General features: G+C 35.7%; 2 protein-coding genes across 2 annotated transcripts in view; one reads left to right on the forward strand and one right to left on the reverse strand.

The window, feature by feature from the left end:
* The window catches only part of LOC139694802 (uncharacterized), a 163,675-nt gene extending 153,416 nt beyond the window's left edge, over positions 1 to 10,259 (forward strand). Inside the window, exons 2-7 of the mRNA XM_071593325.1 lie at positions 4,008 to 4,220; positions 5,306 to 5,444; positions 5,940 to 6,066; positions 6,952 to 7,000; positions 7,126 to 7,305; positions 8,195 to 10,259. Coding sequence (XP_071449426.1) covers positions 4,008 to 4,220; positions 5,306 to 5,444; positions 5,940 to 6,066; positions 6,952 to 7,000; positions 7,126 to 7,305; positions 8,195 to 9,647 — 2,161 coding nt within the window. The 3' untranslated portion in view covers positions 9,648 to 10,259. The remainder of the gene's footprint in view (positions 1 to 4,007; positions 4,221 to 5,305; positions 5,445 to 5,939; positions 6,067 to 6,951; positions 7,001 to 7,125; positions 7,306 to 8,194) is intronic.
* Positions 10,260 to 17,240: 6,981 nt separating this feature from the next.
* Positions 17,241 to 26,326, reverse strand: part of rdgB (retinal degeneration B) — a 321,056-nt gene continuing 311,970 nt past the window's right edge. The window contains exons 26-30 of the mRNA XM_071593315.1: positions 24,794 to 24,943; positions 24,517 to 24,697; positions 23,776 to 24,126; positions 22,375 to 22,415; positions 17,241 to 20,734 (exon numbers count right to left, since the gene is read on the reverse strand). Of these exons, the coding sequence (XP_071449416.1) occupies positions 23,848 to 24,126; positions 24,517 to 24,697; positions 24,794 to 24,943 (610 nt within the window). The 3' untranslated portion in view covers positions 17,241 to 20,734; positions 22,375 to 22,415; positions 23,776 to 23,847. The remainder of the gene's footprint in view (positions 20,735 to 22,374; positions 22,416 to 23,775; positions 24,127 to 24,516; positions 24,698 to 24,793; positions 24,944 to 26,326) is intronic.

A 26,326-nucleotide genomic window follows, 5' to 3' on the forward strand; every position in this document is an offset into this window, starting at 1 on the left:
CAGGGTAACAGGATAAAAATGCCCCACGGGTGGCATTTTTACCCTGTTTCCAACGATTCAATTTGTTTCAAGAGCTCCGCTCCGGCCATTTTTGTTCAATCAAGACTCTTCGGGTGGAAAAATTAACCACGGGCCATTAGCTCTTCGCCTGGTGGGGAGAGACAGTTACTAGTCACCCGATAAGTGCTCTCGGCATCGCGTTAAATCCGCGCGGGAGATTACGAGCGGGGGGGGGGGGGCGGGATGGGAGAGGTAAGAAGTGAGTGGATTGCGAGAGCAACGAGTCCGTCCGATTGGCGTCATCGATTAAGAAGTGTCGCTGAAAAACGTGCCTCCGGCCTTCAATTGCTGGGAAATTCTGCCTTGAAATTCGTTGATCCCCCATTAATGTCACCACCAGTAGTCATCAATCCCGGGATTGGCATAAATGCAGCAACCCTACACACGAGTCTCCCTTACCATTTAGCTTTGACATGAATTAATTGAGTGCGACAACCGCGGACGCTTTAATCCAATGCCGCGCCAACAGAAGCGAGAGGCCCTTCCGTATCCTCGAGGTCGAAGGAGAAAGGGGGGGGGGGAGAAGACAGTTATTTATTGAGAGCGCTAATCGCGAGCATTTCATCATGAAACTTAAAAGAATGGTACGTTTTCCTTATTGTCGGTTGTCAATTGTCAACTTCTGCCCCCCCCCCCCAAAACTGCATCAGATCAGTTTCTATGGTGTCGTTCTGCGAGTGGTGGGCAGAAAGTAGAATAGCCAATCAAATTCCCGGAAGCCAGAGCTCTGAACTGTCTTTCTTCCTTCGTTGTTTGACGATGGATGAAAAAAGTGCATAGCATCCTCAATACTAAATGGAAACTGTAGTAACAGCTTTGGATTGGCAAACATTATATACGTCGTTGGGGGAGAAATAATTTGGAACAAATAAGTATTCAGGAAATGGTAAACAAAATCCAAATCATCAAATATTAATTTTCGTGTCTGTTAGTCTAATGAGTGAAAAATGATCTAATTACCCAAGCATACGGCTCTCCGCTACATGCAGGTGGAAGGTGATTTTTTTTTTAAACCCTGTTTGTTCAATTGATTGACGCAATATGTTTGGCTACCCATCCATTAAAACCGTCGTCATAACAACGCGTCACTGAAGACCCATACGTCAGTTAGATGAGGCAAATGTTTTTTCAAGTCGATAATTTGATCTCTGTGGTTTACTTATGATTTATCTGTCCATATGCTTAACTCCTCCCTTCCCATACTTCACCCGTGAAGCTCTTCAGGCAAATTTTATCTCTAACAAGCGGCCGTCGTAATGGGTCCGATACTCGCGATAAACGGAACGCGACCGAGTAGGAGGGAAGACGGATGACTAGATGAGGGGCAACGAAGAAGAATGACGCACATGACGATTCCTTGCTGGTTATAGCTCATGAATTTCGGAATTGGATATGTTCGCAAAAAAAACCTCAGCTAAGACTTAAGTTTACTATAAAGATTCTAGTCTAATTAATGATTAAACATACGATAATTAACATGAAACGTATTTTAAACCATGAATATATGATGGTTTTACTCCAAAACGTATGAGTTTCCATGGGAATGATATCGTATGCATAGGAATGAGAAAGCAGTTAAGTCTCGGGACATCAGAACTCCAATAGCAAAATGAAGTTCCTAAAAAAGTGATGATTCACAAGACCACTGCGAGTATGTTGCGCGCAAATTCGCTGTAATGTATGTATGCATGTAATATTCACGAACTCTATGAAAAACTAATTACAAAAGTAATGACTCGGTAAAAAAACTAAAAAGTGTTATTTCTGATCATCCTCAAAGAAAAATTGACCAATTCAAACCGAAGAGAAGAAAAACGTTGGTGTTTGAATGAATGCTCTTTCAAGTGACCCTCTTATCCCGTTTGACTTCAGAAACCATTTACATTCTGTTGGAACTTTTTCCTGGGTAAGAGAATGGAGGTTGGCTGTAGTTTTGGCACCTCCACAATACGTATGCGAAAAGTAACACGTCTTGTTGACGTAATTTAAACTCGCAAACTGATGGCCGGAGTCCATCTTAAGAGTCTGGCTCTAGATTGTCCAATCTGTAGCATGAACTTTCTTGGGGTCACTCCAGGAGTGAGAGGTAGTGTGTGCTTCTTCGGGAATAGGATATAAAACGCTTGGACAAAATTTCGATGTGGTTCAAGTCGATTCGTAATGGAGATTTGAATAAATTGCTGAATGGATGGATGAAATGTGTCTTCCGAAAGATCTCATCGAAAATATTCACGAAAACTCTGAAAACAAGAGACCAAAATCATTCAGTGTCGAGTAATTTCGAGTGTGTCTACTCGCGTAATTTCTAATGCGCGTCGATGCTTGATATTCCTTTGTGCACCTTCTCCAATTGCGATGAATTTTCAAAACCATAGCCATAACTTTTATATTGAGGATCGATGTCGAAAATGGAGTATCGTACACGATGACGGATATCGCAAGTTCAGGCTCTTGAGACTACCAACACTCCTTGGCAACCAAAAAAAAAAGCAGAAGTCAGTTATCCAAAGCCAGCAAATTTCTTCCCCACAGATAATGTTTCCTTCTCGAGAGCACTACCGTCGATTCTCACGCTTCTTGTCCGTCTAAACCCCGTGCGCTATTCCCAGAAGCTACGGCCTCGCCACATCGCTGCGCATTCTAAAGTTGGGTGTTTTTAACTGTGTTTGGCATACGGTAAACGGAGTATACGGTAAACACCGTTCTAGTTCCACAAATGTAGCTAAGGCTTAAAATGGTCAGTGTGTAAATAGTGGAAACTGAACAGGTTTGAGCTTTATTTCCCGGAAACCATAAAGATGCGAAGTTAAAATTACCAATGCTGATAACGGAGTAGAATATGAAGTCGAAGGGGTTAATTCTTCGGCAGGGTATAACGCGTCGATTTTCAGCGAGAAATGGTACGAGCGAAAGAAAGCAAAGCGCTACTGACGCTACAAGGCAGTCCTGACAAGATGTTGCCTCGGGATTGAAAAACCAGTCCACGAATTTATCTATATATATATATATATACATTGATATATATATATATATATTGATATTCCTTTGTGCACCTTCAGGAAATCCTTCCTGAAGGATTTCCTGACGGCCTTCACCTCGTGCAGGAAATTTCCTTATGATATATATATATATATATATATATATACTGTATATATATATATATATATATATATATATATATATATATATATATATATATATATATATATATATATCATAAGGAAATTTCACAGTAAACAGACGTGGAGACATAGGACTCGAAAATATTTCAGGTTATGTACAAGCCTCATGTAAGCCACAGAGCTGAATACTTGCATCAGTACGTAATGCAATCCAGATAAGTCTGATATTCTGATAAGAGCACCATCAAAGTTGACTTGGCCCCATGTGATTGAATTCTTCATAATTTTTTGAAATGGTAATGTATTTACTTAGCATTGTTAGCATTATTTTTCAATGAAAACTTACTTTACGAATTTGGTGCTGTACCACTTGCGGTAGACTACCGTTAAATACTCCAACTGACATCTTTACGAATCCCCTGATGTTTCTCATATATATCCATTTATTTTACTTATTTAAGTATTACGTTGCAATTAGGCGATAACTATTAAGTATTGATATTGCAATCTATATGTACTCTGGTGTTTAAACCATGCGCTCATTATGAGACTGACTTGTTGAGTCAATAAAGTATGCAAAAACTATTCAGTAATTTTAACCTTGATGACTACATATTTGGTTTCAAATTATTTCACATCATTTTGAATCATGTCTTCCAAGAGTTAATACGAAATCCATTTCTGGTGATTTGCATTGTGCAAGAATGGGGAGACCTTAAAATAAAACTGCCATTTAAAAAACCATATATTTGCCAATGATATTGTGGAAACTGATAGAAATTTTCTCTATCATGAGCCTCATGAAGCATACTCTTGACTTTATAGGGGCAAATATGCTGCCGTACGTCGATGCAAGGACCGTGAAACTGGAGAATCATTCGCTGCCAAATTCCTGAGAAAGAGGCGTCGTTCAACAGACCTGAAGCCTGAGATAGTCCATGAGGTGGCAGTGCTGGAGGCATGTGCTTTGTGCCCAAGGATTGTCCGTCTATACAGGGTGCTTGAGTCCGACTCAGAGATGGTCCTTGTCCTGGAACTGTGAGTATCCCTTTCATCTCAACATGGAGTCCTTATCTTTCCACCTTTCCTCCTTCAAACCACTTCTAGAATCTTTTTCTACCCTAATGCTTAAATTGCAGTTTTGAAAGGTATACCAGAATATGTTTAATCCTCAATAGTCATTGAATAATTTGTGTTCACTCAATGTCTAATTAAATATCTTCTTTCCATCCTGCCACAAAAATCAATCATCAATTCAATTTCATTTACACCAAATGAGTCAATATCGAATTGCATTCTAATATGTAGCCAAATCAACTGCATTCTTAAATTTTTACTTCATGTAAAGTGCTGGCTTGCACGTTTATTTTGAATCCGTTAAGTGTCAATGTACTTCATTGGTTTTTTAAAGCTTCATTAGAGATCAACTGAAGACGATGAGATTCTAAAAAAAAATATCTCTGGAATTGCAGTAATTTCACCCAAAATGAACCTTTAGATTCAAATTCTATGGAGCATACATCTCACTTCATTTAATTAAAAAATAATAAAAACAAGATTTAATTAAAATTTCAGCTAAAACCATTTGTAGTTATGAATGCAAGTAGCTTTAGGTTTTTATCTTGCATTCATAAATGTATGTCAGCAATATAAGCCACAAAAATTTAAATCTATAATAAATGCTCAGGAAATATTTATGAATAAGTAATACTTAAACTCCCAGTCCCCCTACTCTGATGTGTGAATTTCACACGCTGTATAGGGCTTAGTACTGGGTGAACTCTACCATCACCTACCAAACCGACCTTCGGGTTGATTACTGTGTTTATTGTTATAGTCTGCATTATAGAAACCCCTTCACAAAAATCAAAGGTCATCACTCAAACCCCAAGACTGAACACATAGCTTCTATTTTGACTGATTCTGAAGTTATTTGCATCCCCGCTAAAAAGTTAGTCTATCACTTGATAGTTGGGTACTGTATTTGAAATTAGTGCCTGTGTCATACCATAATTTTTTATTATTTATGTCTGGTGAAAGCTTTCCAAAGTAGTGCTTCACCATGCATATTTGAGGAATAGGTAGTATTTGAAGTAATTCATGGTTCTTTAACTTTCCCGTAGTGCTCCTGGTGGTGAACTGCAAATGCTTCTAGACAAGGATGAGGTTCCAGAAGAGGCTGAGGCAGCAAGGCTAATGTCACAGATACTGGATGGCATAGCATATCTTCACTCTATCAATGTGGCTCATCTTGATATCAAGGTACAGGGTAAAATATATGTAGTTGTTTGAATGTCAATTTAAAGAATGAATTGATAAAAGTAAAACAATAAGCAGGGATTTATAAATAAATATGGATTTGGTGAAAAATATGCCAGAATAACTTATTTTATAGGATATAACAAATGGATAGCATCAAATAACATTTCAGGTACACAGTGAAAATGTAAAATGGCAGTTCTAATTACCACTCCTTATTGCTTTAAAGATATTCTAATAATATTTATGATTAACACTCCTGCTCCTGATGGAATCACTAATTACTTTCCTGTTGCAATACTGTTTGCAGCTCAAAAAAATCTAAACCTGGCTATCAAATGCATTAAAATACATATTACCCTAAGAAATAGGTTCTTGAATTCTCCTTCAAACTAGGCTATTATTAGAATTTAAAACTCATTTTAACACATCCTGCTAAAATCAATTCCTTCTATAAATGCTACAAGGGTAACATGAATATTTCATTTCTTTTTTCAGCCACAAAACTTAGTGCTGACTGGAGAATTTCCTAATTGTGATGTCAAACTATGTGATTTTGGCATCTCGCGTTACATAAGCAAGGGAGCAGACATCAGAGAAATACTTGGGACCCCTGATTATGTTGGTAAGATAAAGCTTATTACTGTTAGCTCAAACCCTTAATATTTAATCATTAATGAACGATGGTTGAAGTTACAAATAAAAGGCTGCATAATTTGAAATTGTACCAATTAACTTTTTTAGCTACCTGTAAAGTGCCTGAGATCTAGTGGCATCCAATAAAAAGTTATTATGTTCATAAATATTCAGTAAAGTCAAAGTTCTTCGTAAGTGTGGAATGAATATTAAAAATAAGGCTGTCAATTGCACTTAAAATGTATGTCGATATTCACATTTCTTGTGTATATTTGTTTGTTTGTAGTAGTCTTAAGGCAGGTCATCCATAGCCTTGTTGTTTATTCCTGTATTGTACCACTATAGCATTGAAGTTGATAATGTCATTTAAAGCAATTTAAACTGCATCTGCTTATGACTTCATTGTGTGGCATATGAAATCAAGTGATCGTGCTGGCCTGAGAGCAAATGCTGATTTGTGCAAGCCATAGCCATCAGATCTCTTATATGTCTCAGCACAATGCCAAGATGATATCAAAGTGGACTATGTTATGACACCCTCTTTACTCTATGAGAATATGTGCAGTTGCAGTTCCTACACTAACGATGACACTGCATGGATATATGCAATAAGTGAAAAAGGATGAATAATTATTCAATTGTTACTACGCAGCGAGTTTTCAAAACTAAAATATCAATATATTATCTAATTAAAAACATTTATTAGTATTAAAAGTTTAACATCTAAAATATAATCAACTTTTAATTTTAAGATTAGGAACCAAATGGGGAGTCAGATATTGAGTACAAAATTAACTAAAAATGATGGGAGAAATATTTGGAACTAGTGTCACCTATGTCATTGCATTAAAATCTCTCTGTTTTTCATTTACAGCACCTGAGGTCCTTAATTATGAACCAATAAGTCTAGCAACTGATATGTGGTAAGTCAAAGTAATTTTTTAATGCTAAGCTACGTCTATATCAAAATTAATGGTGATGCTTGCACATTTAAAGATTCCATTTACTACAGATGACACGTAATCATGTTATTTCCCTTGACTTTCAGGTCTGTAGGTGTACTCCTTTATGTTCTTCTAACCGGCTGCTCACCTTTTGGAGGTGATACCAAGCAAGAGACTTTCTGCAACATTTCACAGAGCAAATTAGACTTCCCTTCTGACCTTTTTGGTGATATATCAGAAGAGGCAATCGATCTCATTAAGAAACTACTCGTCAAAGAACCAAGGTAATTCATAACATAACTCAACAATTAAAATTATTCTGTGACCTCCCTGTAAGCCATACAGAAAAGACCTTGGCCAGATGCAAGGCTATGGAAACTGTTCATGAAAAACGTAAATAAGTTGTTTTAATGGTACGTAAAATTCCATTCCGTTACTATTATGAGTGGGTGCCACAAGTAAAACTTGCAGTGTTTTTAATGTAACTGTTACTTCGATTTTTCTAATAATTAACTGATAAGCTTACAGAGAAATTTCTAATGAAAAGGATACACAAATCTCCCCATTCATTTTCAAAAGAATGATTTAAAAATTGATTATGGAATTTGAATAAGTTTTTGAAATATCCTTTATTTTTAGAAGTGGCATATTTCAAAAACTCAACCCAAAACTTGTAAAAAGCAATAAGTATAAAAAGTGATTGATGATTTCATTAAAATTAAATTTACAAGATAGATTTTATACATTCAACAGATTCAGGCGAGATGTAGTGGAAGTTCGTATTCATGAGAAAAACAAATTGGCGCTATACCACAGGTTTATTGGTAACGTACAACACGTTTCAGTCCACAGAACCAAGCTAGTCTTGTACTCAAGGATGGTTCTGTGAATAGAAACTTGTTGTGTGTTACCAATAAACCTGTGTAAAAGTACACATTTGTTTTACTCATAATAGATTTCACAATTAGATGTGAACGTTTTAAAGCTAATTTAAAGAAATGGGGAATGAACCCAACCCTACTCATCAAATCCTACTTTTATTGAATGAAGTACATTCATCAGTTATAGTTTTGTACATATACACACGTTGGCACCATGGTAACAATAGGTTAAAGAACTTTTCTGATTCCTTCAATTTTTTTAGTCTTCATTTCAATGTATTGTTTTTTTCAGCAAACGGTTGAGTGCTAAAGGTTGCCTGCAACATGAATGGTTCACCAAATTTGGCGCTGGAAATAACAACAAGCTGAGTAAATCTCCAAGCATCAGCAAGTCTGCCATTCCAATGACTGATTTACCCACAACAAAAAGTGTCAGCAACGAGAAAATCAAGCCCAAAAGAGAAGAATGCATCTCCTTGAGGGACTATTCTCCCAATAGTTCCTTATCTTTTAAGAGGAACCCATCCACTCTGCTCAAAGAAAATCAAGAGGCTCAACCGCCTCATAAGGTCAAGGATGAGGTTAAGGAGCCAGCGAAGAGTTTAGAATCTGGAATCAGTCCCAAGAGGAGGAACTGCTTTGCGAAGAACATGAATGATATACTCAAGCGTCTTGATGATGCTGTTATAGCTTCACCCCCAGCAACACCACCTCACAGGTCGAAAGCCCTTGCCATGCGCACCATGCCTGTGAACGCAACTTACTCCTTCAGCAATGTTGATTGTTCAGAGGCAATCAAAGCACCGAAAGAGGGGAAGGGATACATTGGTGCGGAGGAGTGCAAGGAGGAGAGGCACTATGTGCCAGCAAGGCAAAAGACTGACTGCGTGTATAAGATCAGGAGGTGCTACATCGAGGACACCGATGAGGAAGATGAGGAAGATATCCCTCCACCTCTCCCTCCTTCACAACCTCCTCCGCAGCAACTGCTGCCCAGCAACACACACCTCAGACTGCTCACATGTGCCCACTTGACAACCTCAACCTCTCCTTCCCCTTCCTCCTCCTCTGGCTGCTCATCCGCGTCGTCATCGGCCGAAGGTCACTCTGACCATGGGAGTGACACTAACAGTGATGTGATCAGCGAGATGTCCGGAGACTCGTCCAGTGATAGGTCTAGCATAATTTCCCTGGATGATTCCCTTGACATACCCTACTCCAAGAAAATATCCCTGTATTCCACCAGTTACACACACACATCCACAACTTCCCTCTCCTCCTCAACCATCTGTGATTCCTGGGAAAGCTCAACCTTTGGGACTTTAACCGGCAAACAGATAGGGCATCCCATTAACCAACAACATCTGGTTACCCCCAGGACTGCTCAGACCACCTTGAGGCAGGTCAATCAGAGGTGGGAATGCAATGGATCCTTGCAGAGAGCACTCACTCGCTTTGAACAGCCCAGTTCAAATGGCCTTCAGAGGGAATCTTTGGGGAAATCAATGCCTTCGTCATCGATGCTGGCAATGAGAAACCTAGGGAGGTTTGATAGATCAGTGCCCTCGGGGCTCAATGAAATAGGTAACGTCAAAAAGTGTGGAGTGCAGCTGGAGAGGGAAAAGAAGGGGAATGTTGTGGTTATACGTGAACTGAAGGCAGGCAAGTTCTCTCGATTTAGTGAGGTGAAGTGTGACTCAATTCAAGCTAGGATCAGGAAACTACAAGAGCAAGTAAAATCATGATATTATTACCAATGTTTCACAAACTCTCTCACCCTAACTTATCTTATTTTGATCCTTTTGTGATGTAATGATGAAAACGTCCACAGTGAAGATACTCATGAATGAAACAATGAGTTGAAGTGTATATCTTCGAAAGCACTAGTCATTCCCCCCCTGTAACACTTAATGTTGACACATTTCACTTTTCCTTTTGCATTGTCAGCCAAGCTAACAATTGAGAGTGACAACTCGCAAGTGTAGGTTGGGACCAGCTGCGCCCCATAAGAACATTTTCATCACCGAGGTCCCGTGAAAGTGAAATTAGGTGCTCTTGCATTCCCACTGTGCTCCTGTTTGTTCTCCTGCTCTGAGACAGAGTTCTAAATGTGTGCAATCAAAGTTCCTAAGGTGATGATAATATATATATATATACTTGGTCACTGCCATGAGTGCTCTGTTCTTCCTCTAAAATGAGTCGATTGAGGAAAAATGAAAGGATTTGAATTTTTGTATGAAATATTGAAAAATTTCAAGAAAGGTGCTGAACAATCTAAATATATAATAAATACAAAATATGCTACTGATGAAATGTAATATATTAAAATTAATTATGACATACAATGCAGATGAACTTCTCTTACAATGATGAAGAAAATGTACTTTCAATTGTATAGTTATAAATATTTTGTACTTTAATCTACTGTTTCAATCTTCATTTAAACAATGCCTGAAGACTTATCGAAGAAGTCCCTCACCAAAGAACAGATTTGTAAATTAGAAAAATTCATCAAAGTAACCATGCCTAAATAATCTATCTATGCACTTTAAAATTTTAACATTTGATTATTCAAAGAAATGTTTCTCCTCATCCTATTAGTTTTGCGGATGATCAATACTTAGAGGTGCCATGCATCAATCAATGAAAAGTTTTTAATAATATTATTTATTGGTCTCAGGACTTAACAAAGTAAAATATAGGACACGTCGGAGGACAAACAATCAGCTCTTCCAGTGTTCAAAAGAATCCAGAAACTATTCCACAGTGTAATAGCATTTATCCATCAGAAAATGCTTGAGATATATTTTAAATGTATCTCTAAATGGAGCAGATTTCATGCCTGATCGCGGCAGATAGTTGAAAATTTTAATGCCCACACGAAAGGGACTCTTATTATACATATTAAAAGATTGGCGGATCAAATGTATATCAACATTCTGTCGAGTATTATACCCATGTACTTGAGCATTCATGATTAGTTGTTTCATATTATCCTTAACATACATACATAAATAATAAATATACAGGCAAGGTAAAGTTAGAATTTTCAATTTTTTAAATAAGGTTTGCAAGTTTAGTATGGGGGTATTTTTGCTATAAAGCATCTTTTTTGCATCATAAAGAATCTACGGAAGCCAGTTGATGCTCCCCAAAAAAGGATTTCGTAGCTCATATGTCACTGGAATTTGCCATAGTAAGCCATTTTCACTACATTGAAATCTACAATGTTTATAAGATTTCGTAGAAATAAATCCACGTTTTGCCCAAGTGGAATATAGGCCATTGGGGTGGAGCATATTGATACCTCAGTTCAAAGACCTGTCAATGGACAAACCTAAAAACTTGGTGTTGGGTACCGTTTCTATGGTTGGCCTTATAAGCCAAAGTCTAACTGGGGCACTTTCCTTCTTTTTTAAATTGAATATAATTTGCTTTTAGTACGTTTAGAGACAGTTTGTTAATATTAAACCATTTTGCCAAGAGCAATAATCAGCCATCAAGCTTAGCTAGCAACAAGTTAGGGTCCTTGTGGCTCCATTGCCAGAGTTGTGAAAACCTACATAAAGAACTATGTGCTATTATCAAATATAGCTATGCAAATCATTGATAGCTCATATGAAATAATAATGGATGAAGAATTTTACATTTTGGTAACCTGACACTTATTTTTTGGTTGGGTGATTTATCATAATGTGACCCCTATGCCAGAAACCTTCAATGTTTCCTGTCCTTCGAATATGATTGAAACCATTTATGGGCAATTCCCCTTATGATCCCAAAACATTCACATTTACTTAGAAGAATGTCATGTTCCACAGTATCAAATTCACATGAAAGATCATTTAATAAACCAACAGAGTATTCTTTTGAGTCCCAAGAACACATTATCTCTTTTAGAAAACCAGCTAATTGGTACCTTTCCCCTCTTAGAATCCAAATTGTTCCATATTTAAAATTTTATCTTTAATGATATATTTCATAAGCCTGTCTCTCATTAAGGACTTGAAGAGTTTAGAAAAATTAGTCAATAAGGAGACACTGTTTGGTGATTGTTCATCCCCTTTTTTGCAAATAAGTTTTATTTTTACTATTTTTAGATAGTCTGGAAACTCGCCATTTGTGAAGGACTCATTTATCATAAATGTTAATGATTTGCTTGTTGCTTTAAAGCATTTTTTATAACCATAGAAGGGTCAATTCTGACTGATGGATTATTTTTAAGGCCAATGATGGCCTTCGAGATCTCATCCTCAGTTGCAGGAACGAGGATCATGGAAGACGTCACATGCTGGCAAAACCATGTATCAAATCTATCGTTACTCATTATTCCATCTGGTAAATTCAGAGGTACATTAGTCAGGTAATTAATTGCAAACTCTGCCACTTGTTTCAGATCGGATAGAATGACCCCCCAATTTTTTAATGCTGAAATTCCTCTCTCATGGAACTTTCCTTGGGTTAAATTATTAACTACTTGCCATGTTTTAGTGACAATTTTTTAATGCTGAAATTCCTCTCTCATGGAACTTTCCCTGGGTTACATTATTAACTACTTGCCATGTTTTAGTGTCATTCTCAGTTTGGCTGATGACTTTTCATAATCTCTCCCCTATTTTCAATGCACATAATTCCCGAAATTCATTTCTGGCTGCTTTCACCTCATCTGCCACCCAGCAATTAGTTTAATTGCATCCTTTTACATGAACTATTCTTCTAGGAAAGCATTCTTCATAGATGAGTTTTAAACTGCTAATAAACTTACATTTCTCGTAAACACTTTAAATTGAACAAGGTATCCCATGGTGAGGGTGAAAGAAAGAGAAAAAACAACTTTGCACTTCCACACACTTGAAAGAAAGAGAAAAAACAACTTTGCACTTCCACACACTTAGAAGAATTTGAAAGAATTCCACAAAGTTAAGCCTGAAACTGTTAGCTTTAAGGTATCCCATGACAAATAACACAATAGCTAATGGAAATAATGAATGCTATTGCTTGGTTAATATCTTTGATATTTGTAACACACCACCTCCTTTGACTTGGGGTAAAATACCATTCGGGCATAATGGTCAGAAATGCCAAAGTTGTCCACCTTGGTGTGATCACTTGAGAGTAATCTGGTGGCTCGTTCAAGTAACCCATGGAAGTTTTGTCAAAAATTTGCCGGTAATTCAAATGTTTAAGAGCAATTAGCTTAATTCCATCAATGACCAAAGCTATATTTCTAATATGTATATACTTATGTCAAATTAATAAGCAATAAAATAAATAGGAAGTCCAAGGCCAAAAATAAAGAAGCAACACAGAGAAAGAAAACAGTCAAATAACACTTAGCTTGGAGAGCATTGATTGACAGCAGTCTACTAAAAAAGGTAAGTTTTTGATGGAATTGAGAAGTATTGCTAACATATGAACTGAATTACACCACAGCAAAGGCCTTCCTAATATGCCTGATATCGCAAACAACAATTTCTACTTTCCACATACTTTCTATGCCCCTTCATTCCATTTTGCATGCCTATCTTTCACTGCCACTATTTTGCTTACCAGATATTTCCCCCTCCATCACAGTCTTCAACATTCTACTTCCGCTTACAATAATAGTAATGTTTTTAACAGGCTACTTCCTTTTATCTTAAATGAAAAAGGTATAGGAACCAATACAAAATTAAGAACATACATAAAAATATACAAATACAAGAAAATATGTAGAAATTATGGTCATGTGTCAAACTAAAAATTTAAATGGTAGAAATCCTTCTAACTTAAGCCAAATAATCACTCTTAACTGAACGCTCCAATGGCATTGTTTATAATATCAAAAAGATACCTGTACCAAACTAAAATAACATATCGTAAAAACATTATACCTAATTTTAAAAACAAAGCTGCCTCATTTTTAATGGGAGAGTGACAATACTGGCAAAGAGTGAATTTAAGCTTTTCAATGCCTTGTTTATTCTAATAATGAGTATGTCATATGCTAGACTTCCACGGCACTTCATAGTAACAAATACGGGGGTGATCTCCAGATTTTTGCAAATTTTTAACAATAAAGAATAAAAATAAAGCAGTTTCTGGCGTCACTTGGTGGAAATTCTTCACATTGAAATTAAATTTAAAACACTTCGCTTTTCCACATACATAAATTTTGGAAAAGCGAAGTGCTTTAAATTTAATTTCAAATAAAGAATATGCCAAATCCATGGCGCTTCTGCCATTTACGAGGTTAGCAACAACGCGCTTATTATTCATCGAGGATAATAAATTCCAATTAAAACAAATCAAAAACTCAATAAAACACTATGTATTCAGGATAACTTTATCGGTAGTGTAAGCTCGCTTTTTAGTCCGAGTTGCGTCGCTTGAAAATGTTCACCTATGCCTCTGATTCACTACAACTACGAAGTAGATACTACCCTAGTTTAGCTGCCAGACATATCCCGACCTATGGCCCATTTCTCAAAGCTAACAGCCAGATAACAAATCCTTGTCAATTGAGACCGCAAATTTAGCCTGGCGGCACTTATGGCGGTTCATTTGTTTGGGCGATTCAGGGGTGTGCCGCGAGGTGTCACCCTAGGCACGACCTACGAGGAGGTATTTACAAGAGAGGTTAGCTAATACCACAGTCTAAACGAAGCAAATTATGATAATACCACTTTTCCGAATTCGAGATTTTAATTAACCAATTCCAAATAATACCAAAAGGCGACTGTCAACTCTGATTCCTATTGGGTATGTAAATCTCATAGTGGTTGGTCATAGAATAATAATGATGCAGTGGAAGTGTTGCAATGTGTAACTTGTCACAGATTCTCAAGCCAACTTAATTCAATACTTGACACTTTGTTGAGCAAACCTATTTATATTCAAATGAAAATATTCTTCTGACCACTCTTCAGAATCATTTAGGAATTAAACATATTACTCACAATTTCAGAATTTAGATCAGGAGCTTTAATTGAAAATGCAAATCTCAGATATGGGTCACTTCAGACCCTTGAGTATGGAAAAAAAGGATGTTTAAGTAATAGATGATCATCATGGGGAAATAGTTGCAATTCCTAGGCCAATTTTGCACAACTTAAATTAAATTTAAAAGTTAATTTGAATTGTTTAGACCAGACCAGCCCTCTAGTTGAAATCACATTCCATTTCATAGGATCTACTCATTGCAATTTTATATTACAAATGTTTTAGAGAACTTGGGAGCTCTGAGAAATAAGCCCTTATAACGGGGAATGATTTTTTAATTCCACATGAACATCGTTCATTTGTGCTGCTCAAATAAATTTTAATGAATAATATGAAGCAATAGAAAGATTGAGCATAAGTGGCAAGTTGAAGATGCAAACTGTATTGGTATCTCAAGATAGAACTCACACTTCATTTGACAATACACACTTTTTGCTAGAACGAATGAATGTTTGGAAGCTTCAGACTATTCCATCTTATTTTTTCACCCTTCACATAAAGAAACTCAGGCAGTGGTGTTTGAGATAAATCATCATGGCCAACAAATATTTTTTCTTTAATTAGTAAAAATAGTTCACATTTCTAGATGCCAATGCTCAAAATTCATAATGGTGTTAAAAGCCAAGCATCAGAGAACATGAGGCATCATCTAAATTCTAAAACAAAATGCATATTTTAACATTAAAGTACCAATATAATCTCAGGCATAAGGAGAAATGCGTCAATGGTCCCTCATCTTTGAACAAAAGGAATTATGATCCTTAGATTTGGTCACCCTGATACTGAGGGCTATCACACAAATTTTAGATGTCACCTCAATAGTGGTTGCCACATGAACAATGACACTGCAATAGAGCTCTTGTTTAATGGACCATCTTCTCAAAATGGTGACCCTGATTCCCGGCCGGTTCCACCTCTTCCAATGCCAGTAAACTCTTTCTCAGAGGTCAAAAGTTATTTTCAATAAGATAACCCACACTAGACTGTCTCTCAAACACAGAAGCTAACTGAACATAGTATCATGAACTCCAAAAATATGGAGGTAACATCTGAGCTTCAATTCTGATGAATAAATAGATCCAACGCAATCAACAATTTGGAGTAGGTTATTTGGGCTTTCACCAAATATCACCTTCATGTAATTATGGTAGAATCTTGATGTAATGAGAGATCACAAACCCACAAATCACAATACTAAGTTATCATTGTTATCAATTTCATAATCAACACTTGTGAGGGAATTCCTAGCAATTTCAGTATAGTCAAGTCATAGCTGAGGATAGTCGCAGTTGAGGGTTGACATCATAAGTATAAGAACATCAACAGAGAAACTATTACTGATTAATTCTACATTTTGATGACTTGGCACGATTTCATAACATGCTTTGTCCTACTACAATAATTGGTTAAAAACTTTCAACGCGCACCCACTCGGATCAAGTATGGTTGATCTCAGTGATTGCACTAGTCTCATATGGTATGTATATGGCACACCTTTGGCTCGGGGCTTTAAATTACATCACTGACTATGTTGAAAAGGTAATTTATTAAAGCAAAGGCTAAAATTTATAACTTTGTTATTTTTACTTAGTAAATACATGTTTAAAAAGTCTTCCTGCATGGTTAACCAGCAGTCCAGAAGATAATAATTGATAGACATTATTTTGATTCAGACCTTCTCTAGATAAGGGTTTAGACTGGCAGCCTATCCATGTGTGCATTTTTCATTACATATCCTCAGATCCGAGTTAGTTGGCCATCGTGACATGTTATATATCAATTTTCTCCTATCACTTATGTCCCATGATTTTATCATAACCAAAAGCCTACTTATGCTGCTGATACAGTCACTATTAAGCAACTTATCCAGCTGATGATCTTTCCTGAAAAAATCAGTCAAAAAAGTAAATGATAAGATTACAAGAATTTCATCTTAAAAACATTTACAAACTTTGATGGCAGTGCAGCCCAAATTAAATGTTGAAGCCCTGTAGAAATTGAGTTAGCCACAAGAAGCGTATATTCCCAGATTATGAGGGAGTTGTCTGAGATTATGGAAAATTTGTACACTTGATCGAATTATATTCATGCAATCTTTGTTTAGAAGTGCTTGTAACAATTATGTCAATTGAATCAAAGTTATTACCAAGCGACTCAAAACAAATATACATGTGAATCAAAACTAAAATGATGGTTGCATTTTCTCAATTTACATGAACATATCACATTGAGATTTACCAATACATCGGCTGAACTATAAATAAAAAACTGATGAATACATCTTCCAGCTAAGAGGCAAGAACTGATATCATTATGGTATGAATCAAAGAATTTTAAACTTTGTTTAATCTTAATTTAAGATGTAAACTTTATTTACAGGAAAAATAGAGTCAATGTTGATTTAACAGTCGAAATATATTCCAGGCAAGTGCCATAGAGATTGCAACATATACATCATGCTTAATAACTCCACAAGCTTTAAATAAACTCCAAGTTTGTTGGTAAAAAAATATTTTATCAACTTATTGACCATAAATATAAGATCTAAAATAGAATTCAGTACACAAAAAAGTACATGTACATTCTGTAGCTTTGAAAAACTTTGTAACACCATCATACAAATATTACAGGATTCAATCCTTTAGAATTTGTCTGAATATTTGTAAAAGTAAATAACAGTGAAATGTATTTAACAGTGAAATGAAAGGAACTTTTTACATTTGCACTAATAATTCATCCTCTGACATAAGCTCACATATAGCATAACATTACAAAACATTACTGATTTTTTTAAATAAATTTTAAAATGCCCAAATGTTTGATCATCCATAGTACAGCAAAAAATGTGACAAAGTGGATCTAAAAAGGATGGGAAAAATTTTCAGACTCACAGTTGAGGTTATAAAATCATATTTTCTATCTCGACGGCAGACTAAAATGCCATATTTTATATTCTAGCAACTTTGAAAAATGTTTAAATGAAATACAAATGAACTCTTAAATGACAATCCACAAGTCTTGCTGCATTAATATGGAAAGGAGGGCAGAGGAATAATTTGTAAGCCACTGGAATGATTTTTCTCAGAAATGTGTTACATTAATGCAGGCCTCAAAGTGCTTGCAAATACATACTATATGTTTGCCTGTAGACAGTACACAAGTCAATATATATAGTTCAACCAAAGCTCAACAATTTCTTTTAAGTACATATTTTACATTGATTTCATAAATAAATTATAATTTAAATGCAATTAACAAAAACAAGGATAAAAATATAACTTCTGCGAGATAAAATATAGTAAGAAGAATAATTGAAAATTTGACCAAACATATAAAAATACGAAATTAAGACATCAATGTTTTATTTCAACTATTTTAAGCGTCAAATCATAAATTCACTTCATCAACAATAATATGCAATGAATATCTCTGGTAATTTTCACCTTCTACCTACTTTAACAACTTCACTTTGCTTTCTAGGCAATTGCTCAAATTAGTTGATTGATGACTGAAAACTCTATGACTCTATATAACTTATGTCATCATTAATAAAATACATTATGCTCATTAAAACTAAAATCATTAAGAGGTGAAGGATACACCATCACAACAAAATGGAATAGTATTAAAACAAAATTAGGAATATACATATGTATATATAATTGGTGTAAATTAGATTCCTTTCATGACCATTATAAACTCAAGTTTACCAAATGATTTATGATAAAGGCGAAGGAAGGTTTTATTCATACCACAATAGAGATGGAAGGAAAGGTGGATATGATATGGAGCAAAGGTTCTTTGAGCATGCTATGGACATAGGATAAGAAGGCAATTGCCATAAAGAAAAGTTAAGAAATATTTACTTATTACAATGTTTACGATCTCTTTTCTAAGGTATGTGCAGTTAATATGCAGCCATAACAAATGCCAATTTTCATACATTTTTTTGAGAGTATGCTTCAATTTAAGTGAAAACTTTTCTAAGTGCATTAATTTTCACTGTTTATGGAATTGCATCACATTATGATGCGCTTTCGTTCATGTGTACTAATATCAATGACACAGAAATTACATACACATGCCAATATTGTTATACATATGAACAAAGACTCCCTTACAATGAGGTGAACAAGATTCCTTAATATGCTAAGGCATACACCGAATCATTAGATGTCTCATTTAACTTTTCTGACAACAATAATAAATACTCAGCATTCCAGAATTATCCATAAAGTAATCTTGATGCTCAGTATTGACATGAGAGTAATAAATATTGCACTTAGAGTATGAGCATTTCCAGCAAAATTTACTTAAGTCTTTTTTTTTTCAATATTAAAACAACTTTCACTATAAATTTCTTTTTGAAGTAATTTGAAGATTTTTAAAGATGAAAGAAAACTGAATGAAAAAATATTCTTACTCGAAATCCGCTTTTGATAATGCAAGATCATTTCCATTACAAATACAACAAGATAGTGTGTGTTGTCTGTTGAAAAAAAAAGAACAAATCATTTAATCAATACATACCCAAGTAATCAAGTATGTTTCACCTTCACTGAACATTATTTTGCCTTCTACCCCTTTATTTTAGAGAAATAAATTATGTAGCCAGATTAATAATTTGAATAACAAAATTGTAACACTAAGTCATGCATTCTCTTAAGGTAAAAAAATATCAGGACTATCTGAAATGCCTCATCTACAACAAATATTTACACAACATACATTTTCAGACAATTACTCAAACTCCTTTCAAGTATGACGCATCTTAAACATAGATTTGTGAAGACAAACCTTAAAACTTTTTCTTGCTTTGGTTATCCACGTATTAGCATTGGGCATTTCACACCTAACAGATAATATTTGTCGTACAAATATTAACAAGCCAGCCATAATTGCGTATGACTCTTTTTAGAACAATGAACACAGTCTATTGGAGAAATGCACTAATGCCCAATTTAGGGTACATGTACAAGGGTACATAATACAAACAATTAAGAGGAGATAAACAATAACAGAACAACAACAGGTATTCACAATGGTTACTGGCAAGTTTCAGGCGACAACCACACTTATTATAATCATATGCTGAATTTCCTCCAACGAATTTCTCAGAATGAAAGACATTCAATGACATCCCTTTACAATTTTACAGTGTTTAATGTTTACTTAAATCCACAGAAATCACTGTGTTACCAAAATACTTTTTTCAGGATGACTATTGACATTCATCATAGCTAGCACAATATTATTTTATTTGGAATATGAATGCTGATTAAAAAGCATTGATAATGAAGTAAATGAATTTTCCATTTTGTTAAGTATCCTTAGGTTTATCAGCATTTTTCATCATTTTAAAGCAAATAGGAATGGTAACACAGCCACACCCTGAACAAATGCATGTTTGACACAGGGCTTCACACACTCTCCCTTTCCGCAAGGCAAAGTAGTACAACTATTTAGGGAAACAAGTCCTTCCTTGGTAATTGCATGAGCAAATATAACAGGTACCTCCGTATTTATAATGCAGCCAATATTTTCCGGATCCATGCAATCAACACTCAGTCTATGATATAAAACTCCCAAACAACATACCTCATTTGTAGAAAATAGGCTAGAACAAGCAAATCAATACTAGCCACGAAATATTCTACAAAAACTTCAGCTGCATTGAATTCATCTTCAATGCCAGAAGGGATCTCACTATGAAGAAGCGTACCAATTGAAATGGGAGGGCATCACAAAGGCTCCTCGAGTAATTCCCACCCCTTCCTGCTAAAACCACAACGATTTACTCTCAGCAATGGAAGTGCCACCAAAATGGTGGGAGGGAACTGCAGAGTCAATGCTGAAATGAAAAATAGCAGGGAATAAACACAAATCTCCAAATTCATGGGTGATGGCAACAGAAAGCAACCATTTTCTTAACCATGTATGAGGCATGTTTTTTAAGGAAGTACCATTTTGAAATAGTTAAGCAAGTACACTTTTCTTGACATTTTTATTTTTACATGAAAGCCTGTACCTTACTCTACTTTCCTACATAATTTTCAACAGTATTTAGGCACTTAACGCATCATAGAACCAGCTTTTGAATCCCATCCTCATAGAAGTCTGCCACATGATTTGAAAACCACCGCAACATGGTCGTTTTGACCTCATCATCTTCTTCATGGCACTGACCACCCAGTTGCACTTTCAAGTGCAAAAACAGGGGGTAGTCACTGGGCACTAGATCAGGACTGTAAAGAGGGTGATCAAGTTGTTCCTTGTCAAGTGATCCAATGAGATCTTGAGTTTGATTAGCCGTGCGTGAATGGGCATTGTCATGGAGCAAAATAATCCCCTTAACTCAGCATGCCCACGCCTTTGAACTGCATGGCATAGTTATTTTAATGTCTCACAATATGCTGTAGAATTTATTGTGTCAACAGGAGGTAAAATTTTCCACAAGCAACACCCCCTTCCTGCCGCAAAACACAGTTCACAGGTCATAAACAGTTTACCTTTCAAAACAAAGTACAAATGAGATTGGTTGGCTAACCCCACAAGTCAAAGGCTGGGCTAAAGGATAAATAGGGTAAGGGATAAGATAGGTTTCCTTATTCCTCCCTTTCCTTATTTACCCTTTAGCCCATCCTTTCACTTGTGGCATTAGCCAACTAATCTAATTTGTACTTTGTTTCTAAAGGTAAACTGTTTATAGCTATTTGAATTTTTCATTTATTCAATACTACTAGCTGTAAGAGCTCAATTCAATCAATACAGTTCACATGATTTTCCTAGCTGAAATTGATTGTTTGAACTTTGTTTCTCATCATGAACATTCGTACGACAATCTTTGCAAGCTCTAGTCCATTTCTATATCTTTATTTCTATTTATCATGCTTTCTCCATAAACTTCACTGATCTGGCGATGAATTTCAGCAGCTTTCATGCCTTTAGCACTAAGAAAACAAATCACAGCATGTACTAGCTGAGTTGATGAGATTTTAAATTGGTGTAGATCTTTTAAATAATCACAAAAAATGTGAACATGACTCAAATGCTTCCGTAATAGCATTTGTAGCTTCATAGCAGATGTAGGTACAAAGCACACACGCCAAATGCAGCACTGCAGTGGCCGAATTTCAAAACAGTACTTACTTAAAAAATATGCCTCGTAATCTCTATAGCATTAACATTGCAACTACCACTCCAGAAATATGAACTAACACGTAAGAAATCCTGGCAGACACAAATTCCCATCTACATCACTGCATGGTAGCCTTGACGGTCAGGCTATCTATGCTAAATGTTATGACTGAGATTCATAAGTATTCCTATTTTAGATTTATACAGGTGGTTATGTGAACATTTTTTTCACTTTAAACCAAGGATATTGGATCAAAATGAATTTAACCAGGATGACACAAATTGAGGCATTACTATATGCACAATGTTGGGATGGCCATTAGGTATAAGACAACATTTCACCAACATACTTACAAGGGATGTCTCCCAAACTCGATTGGCGGATCCCGATCAAACTGCGTAGGATGAGAGAAAATGAAAATTCATTAGACCCATATCTCTGCATGAAATTGAAGAAATAATGTAGGGCAAATCCTTAAATAAGGCAACCTATAGAGCATGGATTCAAATGTAGCCTTTCTTACTGATGCATCTGCAAGGTTATTTATTAATTTTACTGGGCCTAGGAACATTTCATCATCCAAATTAATAACTATATAGAAGGTCATATACCTGTATGTGTTTGTAATTTCTCAACACACAACGCTTAAATAGGTTTTAGGTGCAACATTTGTAAGCAATTAGAGCATACATTCTCAAATGGCTTATGACTTATTCTCAGAATAATCAAAAGATATAGTGTAATAAAATTATGGGCACTCTTCCATGGAGGGAGGGGGTTTTTTGTTTCATAGCTAAAAATGCCCATAAATATATTGTTTTTATTATTATTTAACCAATCCATTTTTGTATTTCTTTTTATACAATGCTCTTTTATTTTCCTTTTCCTTATTACATCTATAGTTACATTTTTCACCCATCAGTCCTTTTACACTGTCAAGATTCATTGTGCAAGTGACAATTAAATGCTTATATATATTTTGAAAATTAACCTACCATGCTTAAGACAAGTTGTGTCAATTTCAAGGTTGCCGACAAAAGCTTTCAAAACCATGGTCAGTTATTTTTTACAATGCTATAAGAAAACTTATAGTATGATATATAATATGAATTTAAATCAATTAAAAAAAAAACACTCATTAAACAATTAGTCAATGCTATTAGGAAATATCTATCATATGAGTAATTAAGGAAAGTTTAAATAAAGCCAATTTTAGAGAGCAAATATTTCAGATATGAAGATGATTGAACTTGGGAAAGAAGTGATTCAAGGTTGGACACCTTACCTCTAGCCTAATACCTCGCCTGAAAGTTTCATCAGCAGTAACACACTGAAAATAGTTCTTTTTCTCAACTTTCATTTAAAATATCTCCACAACTAGGGCTAAATGGATGGTTTTCCAAAAATATTATCTTTAGTTTTCATTTAGTATCATTATCTTCAGTTTTATTCGACTATAAGAATTTTTCTTGTAGGCAAATGATCCCTGCACTGTCCCACCTCTTGTCAGTCATATTTCGGCACTTACTGTTACCAATTTTCAACAGCATTCATAATATCTGGTTTTATGCCATAAGGTGAGATGAAGATTGATAATTTACTGAATGTATTAATCATACAGAGCTCTCATTTCAAAAACATCACTTAAGCATACATAAAATATGCGCTGATATAATGTAATGGGACAGTAAAAGGGTGAGAGAGGCATGAGACCCATAATGAGTTGAGGAATGCCAACTCTATTGTAGACAAACCTTTTCCCAACGTGACTAGAGAGCTGGCTTCATTCCCCTCAATGGTAAAGCCGCCTCTCCCCTCTCCTCTCCTCATCTCCTTCTTCTTAGGGATGCATTGTGACCTGGCAAACCAAAATATCCACGAGGTATGACCATTCGAGCATTGCCTTGGGCTGGACGGGAGCCACCATGCGAGAGGAGGGTGGTCAGGTGTGCCGCATACCCATCATACAAGGGCTGTGCCAAGGCCTGCTGTTTCTTTGACACTTTCCCAACTATGAAAATTTGCTTTGGTTTTAGGCCTATGGATGCATACACGCCAATATCCTTACTGCTGCCATAGGCAACATGCACGATTACGCCATGATCCTGTTGGAGAAAAGTAAAATCATTTATAACTACAGAGAAACATTCTTATTGCATAATGAAATACGATTTAATACATTTTACAGTCAGCTCCAACATTTTGTGATAATTTTTAAAGGATTATAACATCTCAAAATGTCACATTTAGTTCAATTATTTGCATCTTCACTCAAGCATTACAATATGAATATTTACGTACATAAGTTCATTAGTTGTTTAATTGTCTACATACATATACCAAATTCACCCAAAACTGACATCTGAGAAAAAATGTATTTAATGCTACTACATGAAAATTGATTCTGACAATATTAAGCAGTAAAAACATATCTGCATGTGGCTATAGTATAGTAATATTTCCACAACCAAGTCCATAGTAATGGGATCACAAACCTGAATAAGATTTTTAAGATAGACTGCCTTGTGTCCAAGAGGGTCCGTGGAAAGACCATCAGCAAATGAGACAAGGCCATGAGGAAAGTTGTGCTGAGAAAGCCATGCCACAACCTTCTGTTGCTGCATATCTGGTCGACCCGTTATATACACAATCAAATAACCCAGTTCCTGCCAGTGCCTATTAAAAAAGAATTTAAGACAACATGTAACTGTTCACATTGATCCACTCACATCTCTTAATGTTCTAAATGAATAAAACGGTAAGAATTTTTACCTGACTACATCAACTGCACCTGCTCTAACTTTGGGATCCCGTCCAGTGACTGACATGCTTGCAGTAAATGAGCCATCAATGCTAAAGACTACGACTTCTGTCTTCGGAGGAACAACAGTCATGTAGAAGTCTACAGAGGAATGGTCACCCCTGAAAATTGACACACGTAATCAAGAAAAATAAAATCTCCATTGAAACACAAAAAGCTGTCAAAAGTCCTGATATTGAAGGTGTAAATACACAAAATGTAACTTATATTCAATTCAAGAAGGATATCATTTTGGCTGTTTCGAAGAAGTCCAAAACAGAATAAGCTAAGCAATTGAAGTTCATTTAGATTTAAAATCAAGGCGTACAAGAAATTGTGAATTTTGGTGCTACACAGCTTTGTTTATCCAGAACTAATTAAACTGGCATTCTCAAATAAATGGAATAAATTATGCTGATTTTTTTTAATTTCATGAAACAATAAAATCTTATTAATAGGCATTTAAAATTAATCACCATGAAACATTCTTTCCAGAATTATTTCTATGGAATTCATAAAAATATGCATGCAGTAATTCAGACAGGTAAATCGGTAAGAGTTTTGAAAAGAAATTAGTAAATGCCACAACAGCAGAAATGATTCTTATTTTCTGTTTGAAAACATAAATGTAAATCATGTGATACATAATTAAAGATGCCACATGCCCTCATTCAATTTATGCTTATGGGTTATTTTATTTTCATTATTTAAATAAACCATATTCCGTGGAAAATTTGGAAACCTCCCTGAAGAGTACATTAAGCCTTTTCGCTAGTATGTGGTTGGGAGCTGACATATTTGATACTACAGGCCTGATCGGAATCCCATTTTTATGAACTTTAGGTAGCCCGAAAAACTAGCGAAAAGGCTTAATGTACTCTTCAGGGAGGTTTCCAAATTTTCCACGGAATATGGTGTAGTGAATTCCTTGGACCTTGTGAACAAACTTATGAAAAAGGTCATCCCGAAAAAGTGCATGCTTGTTTCCTTTGATGTACGCAACCTTTTCACCAACGTGCCACCCATGGAAGCGGTGAACCTTGCCGAAGACATCCTCATCCGGAAATCCATCCCAGTTCCAGTTATAAGTGAACTTTGTGCATTACTTAAGACGTGTGTTTCCCAAAATTATTTCATTTTTAATGGTACCTATTTCCAACAACCCAATGGTTTAGCCATGGGCTCGCCCTTGTCCCCACTCCTGGCCGATATGTATATGGACAATTTTGAAAAAGTTTTGTTCTCCTCAGCCTACCCTCTCATTAATAATGTATTTTGTTGGTTAAGATATGTAGACGATGTCTTCTGTGTGTGGACAGGTTCTGATAGGCAACTAGATCAGTTCCTAGCACATCTAAATTCTATCAATTCTAATGTACAATTCACGTGTGAAAAAGAGGAAAAAGGTTCCCTGAATTTCCTCGACCTATCCATTTCTAAAGACAAAGATGGGTTACAGTATTCCATTTTTAGGAAAGAAATGTATACAGACCAATTAATTAATT

Source organism: Hetaerina americana, unplaced genomic scaffold, assembly GCF_022747635.1.
Source record: "Hetaerina americana unplaced genomic scaffold, ioHetAmer1.1.p SCAF_55, whole genome shotgun sequence".
NCBI lineage: Eukaryota > Metazoa > Arthropoda > Insecta > Odonata > Calopterygidae > Hetaerina > Hetaerina americana.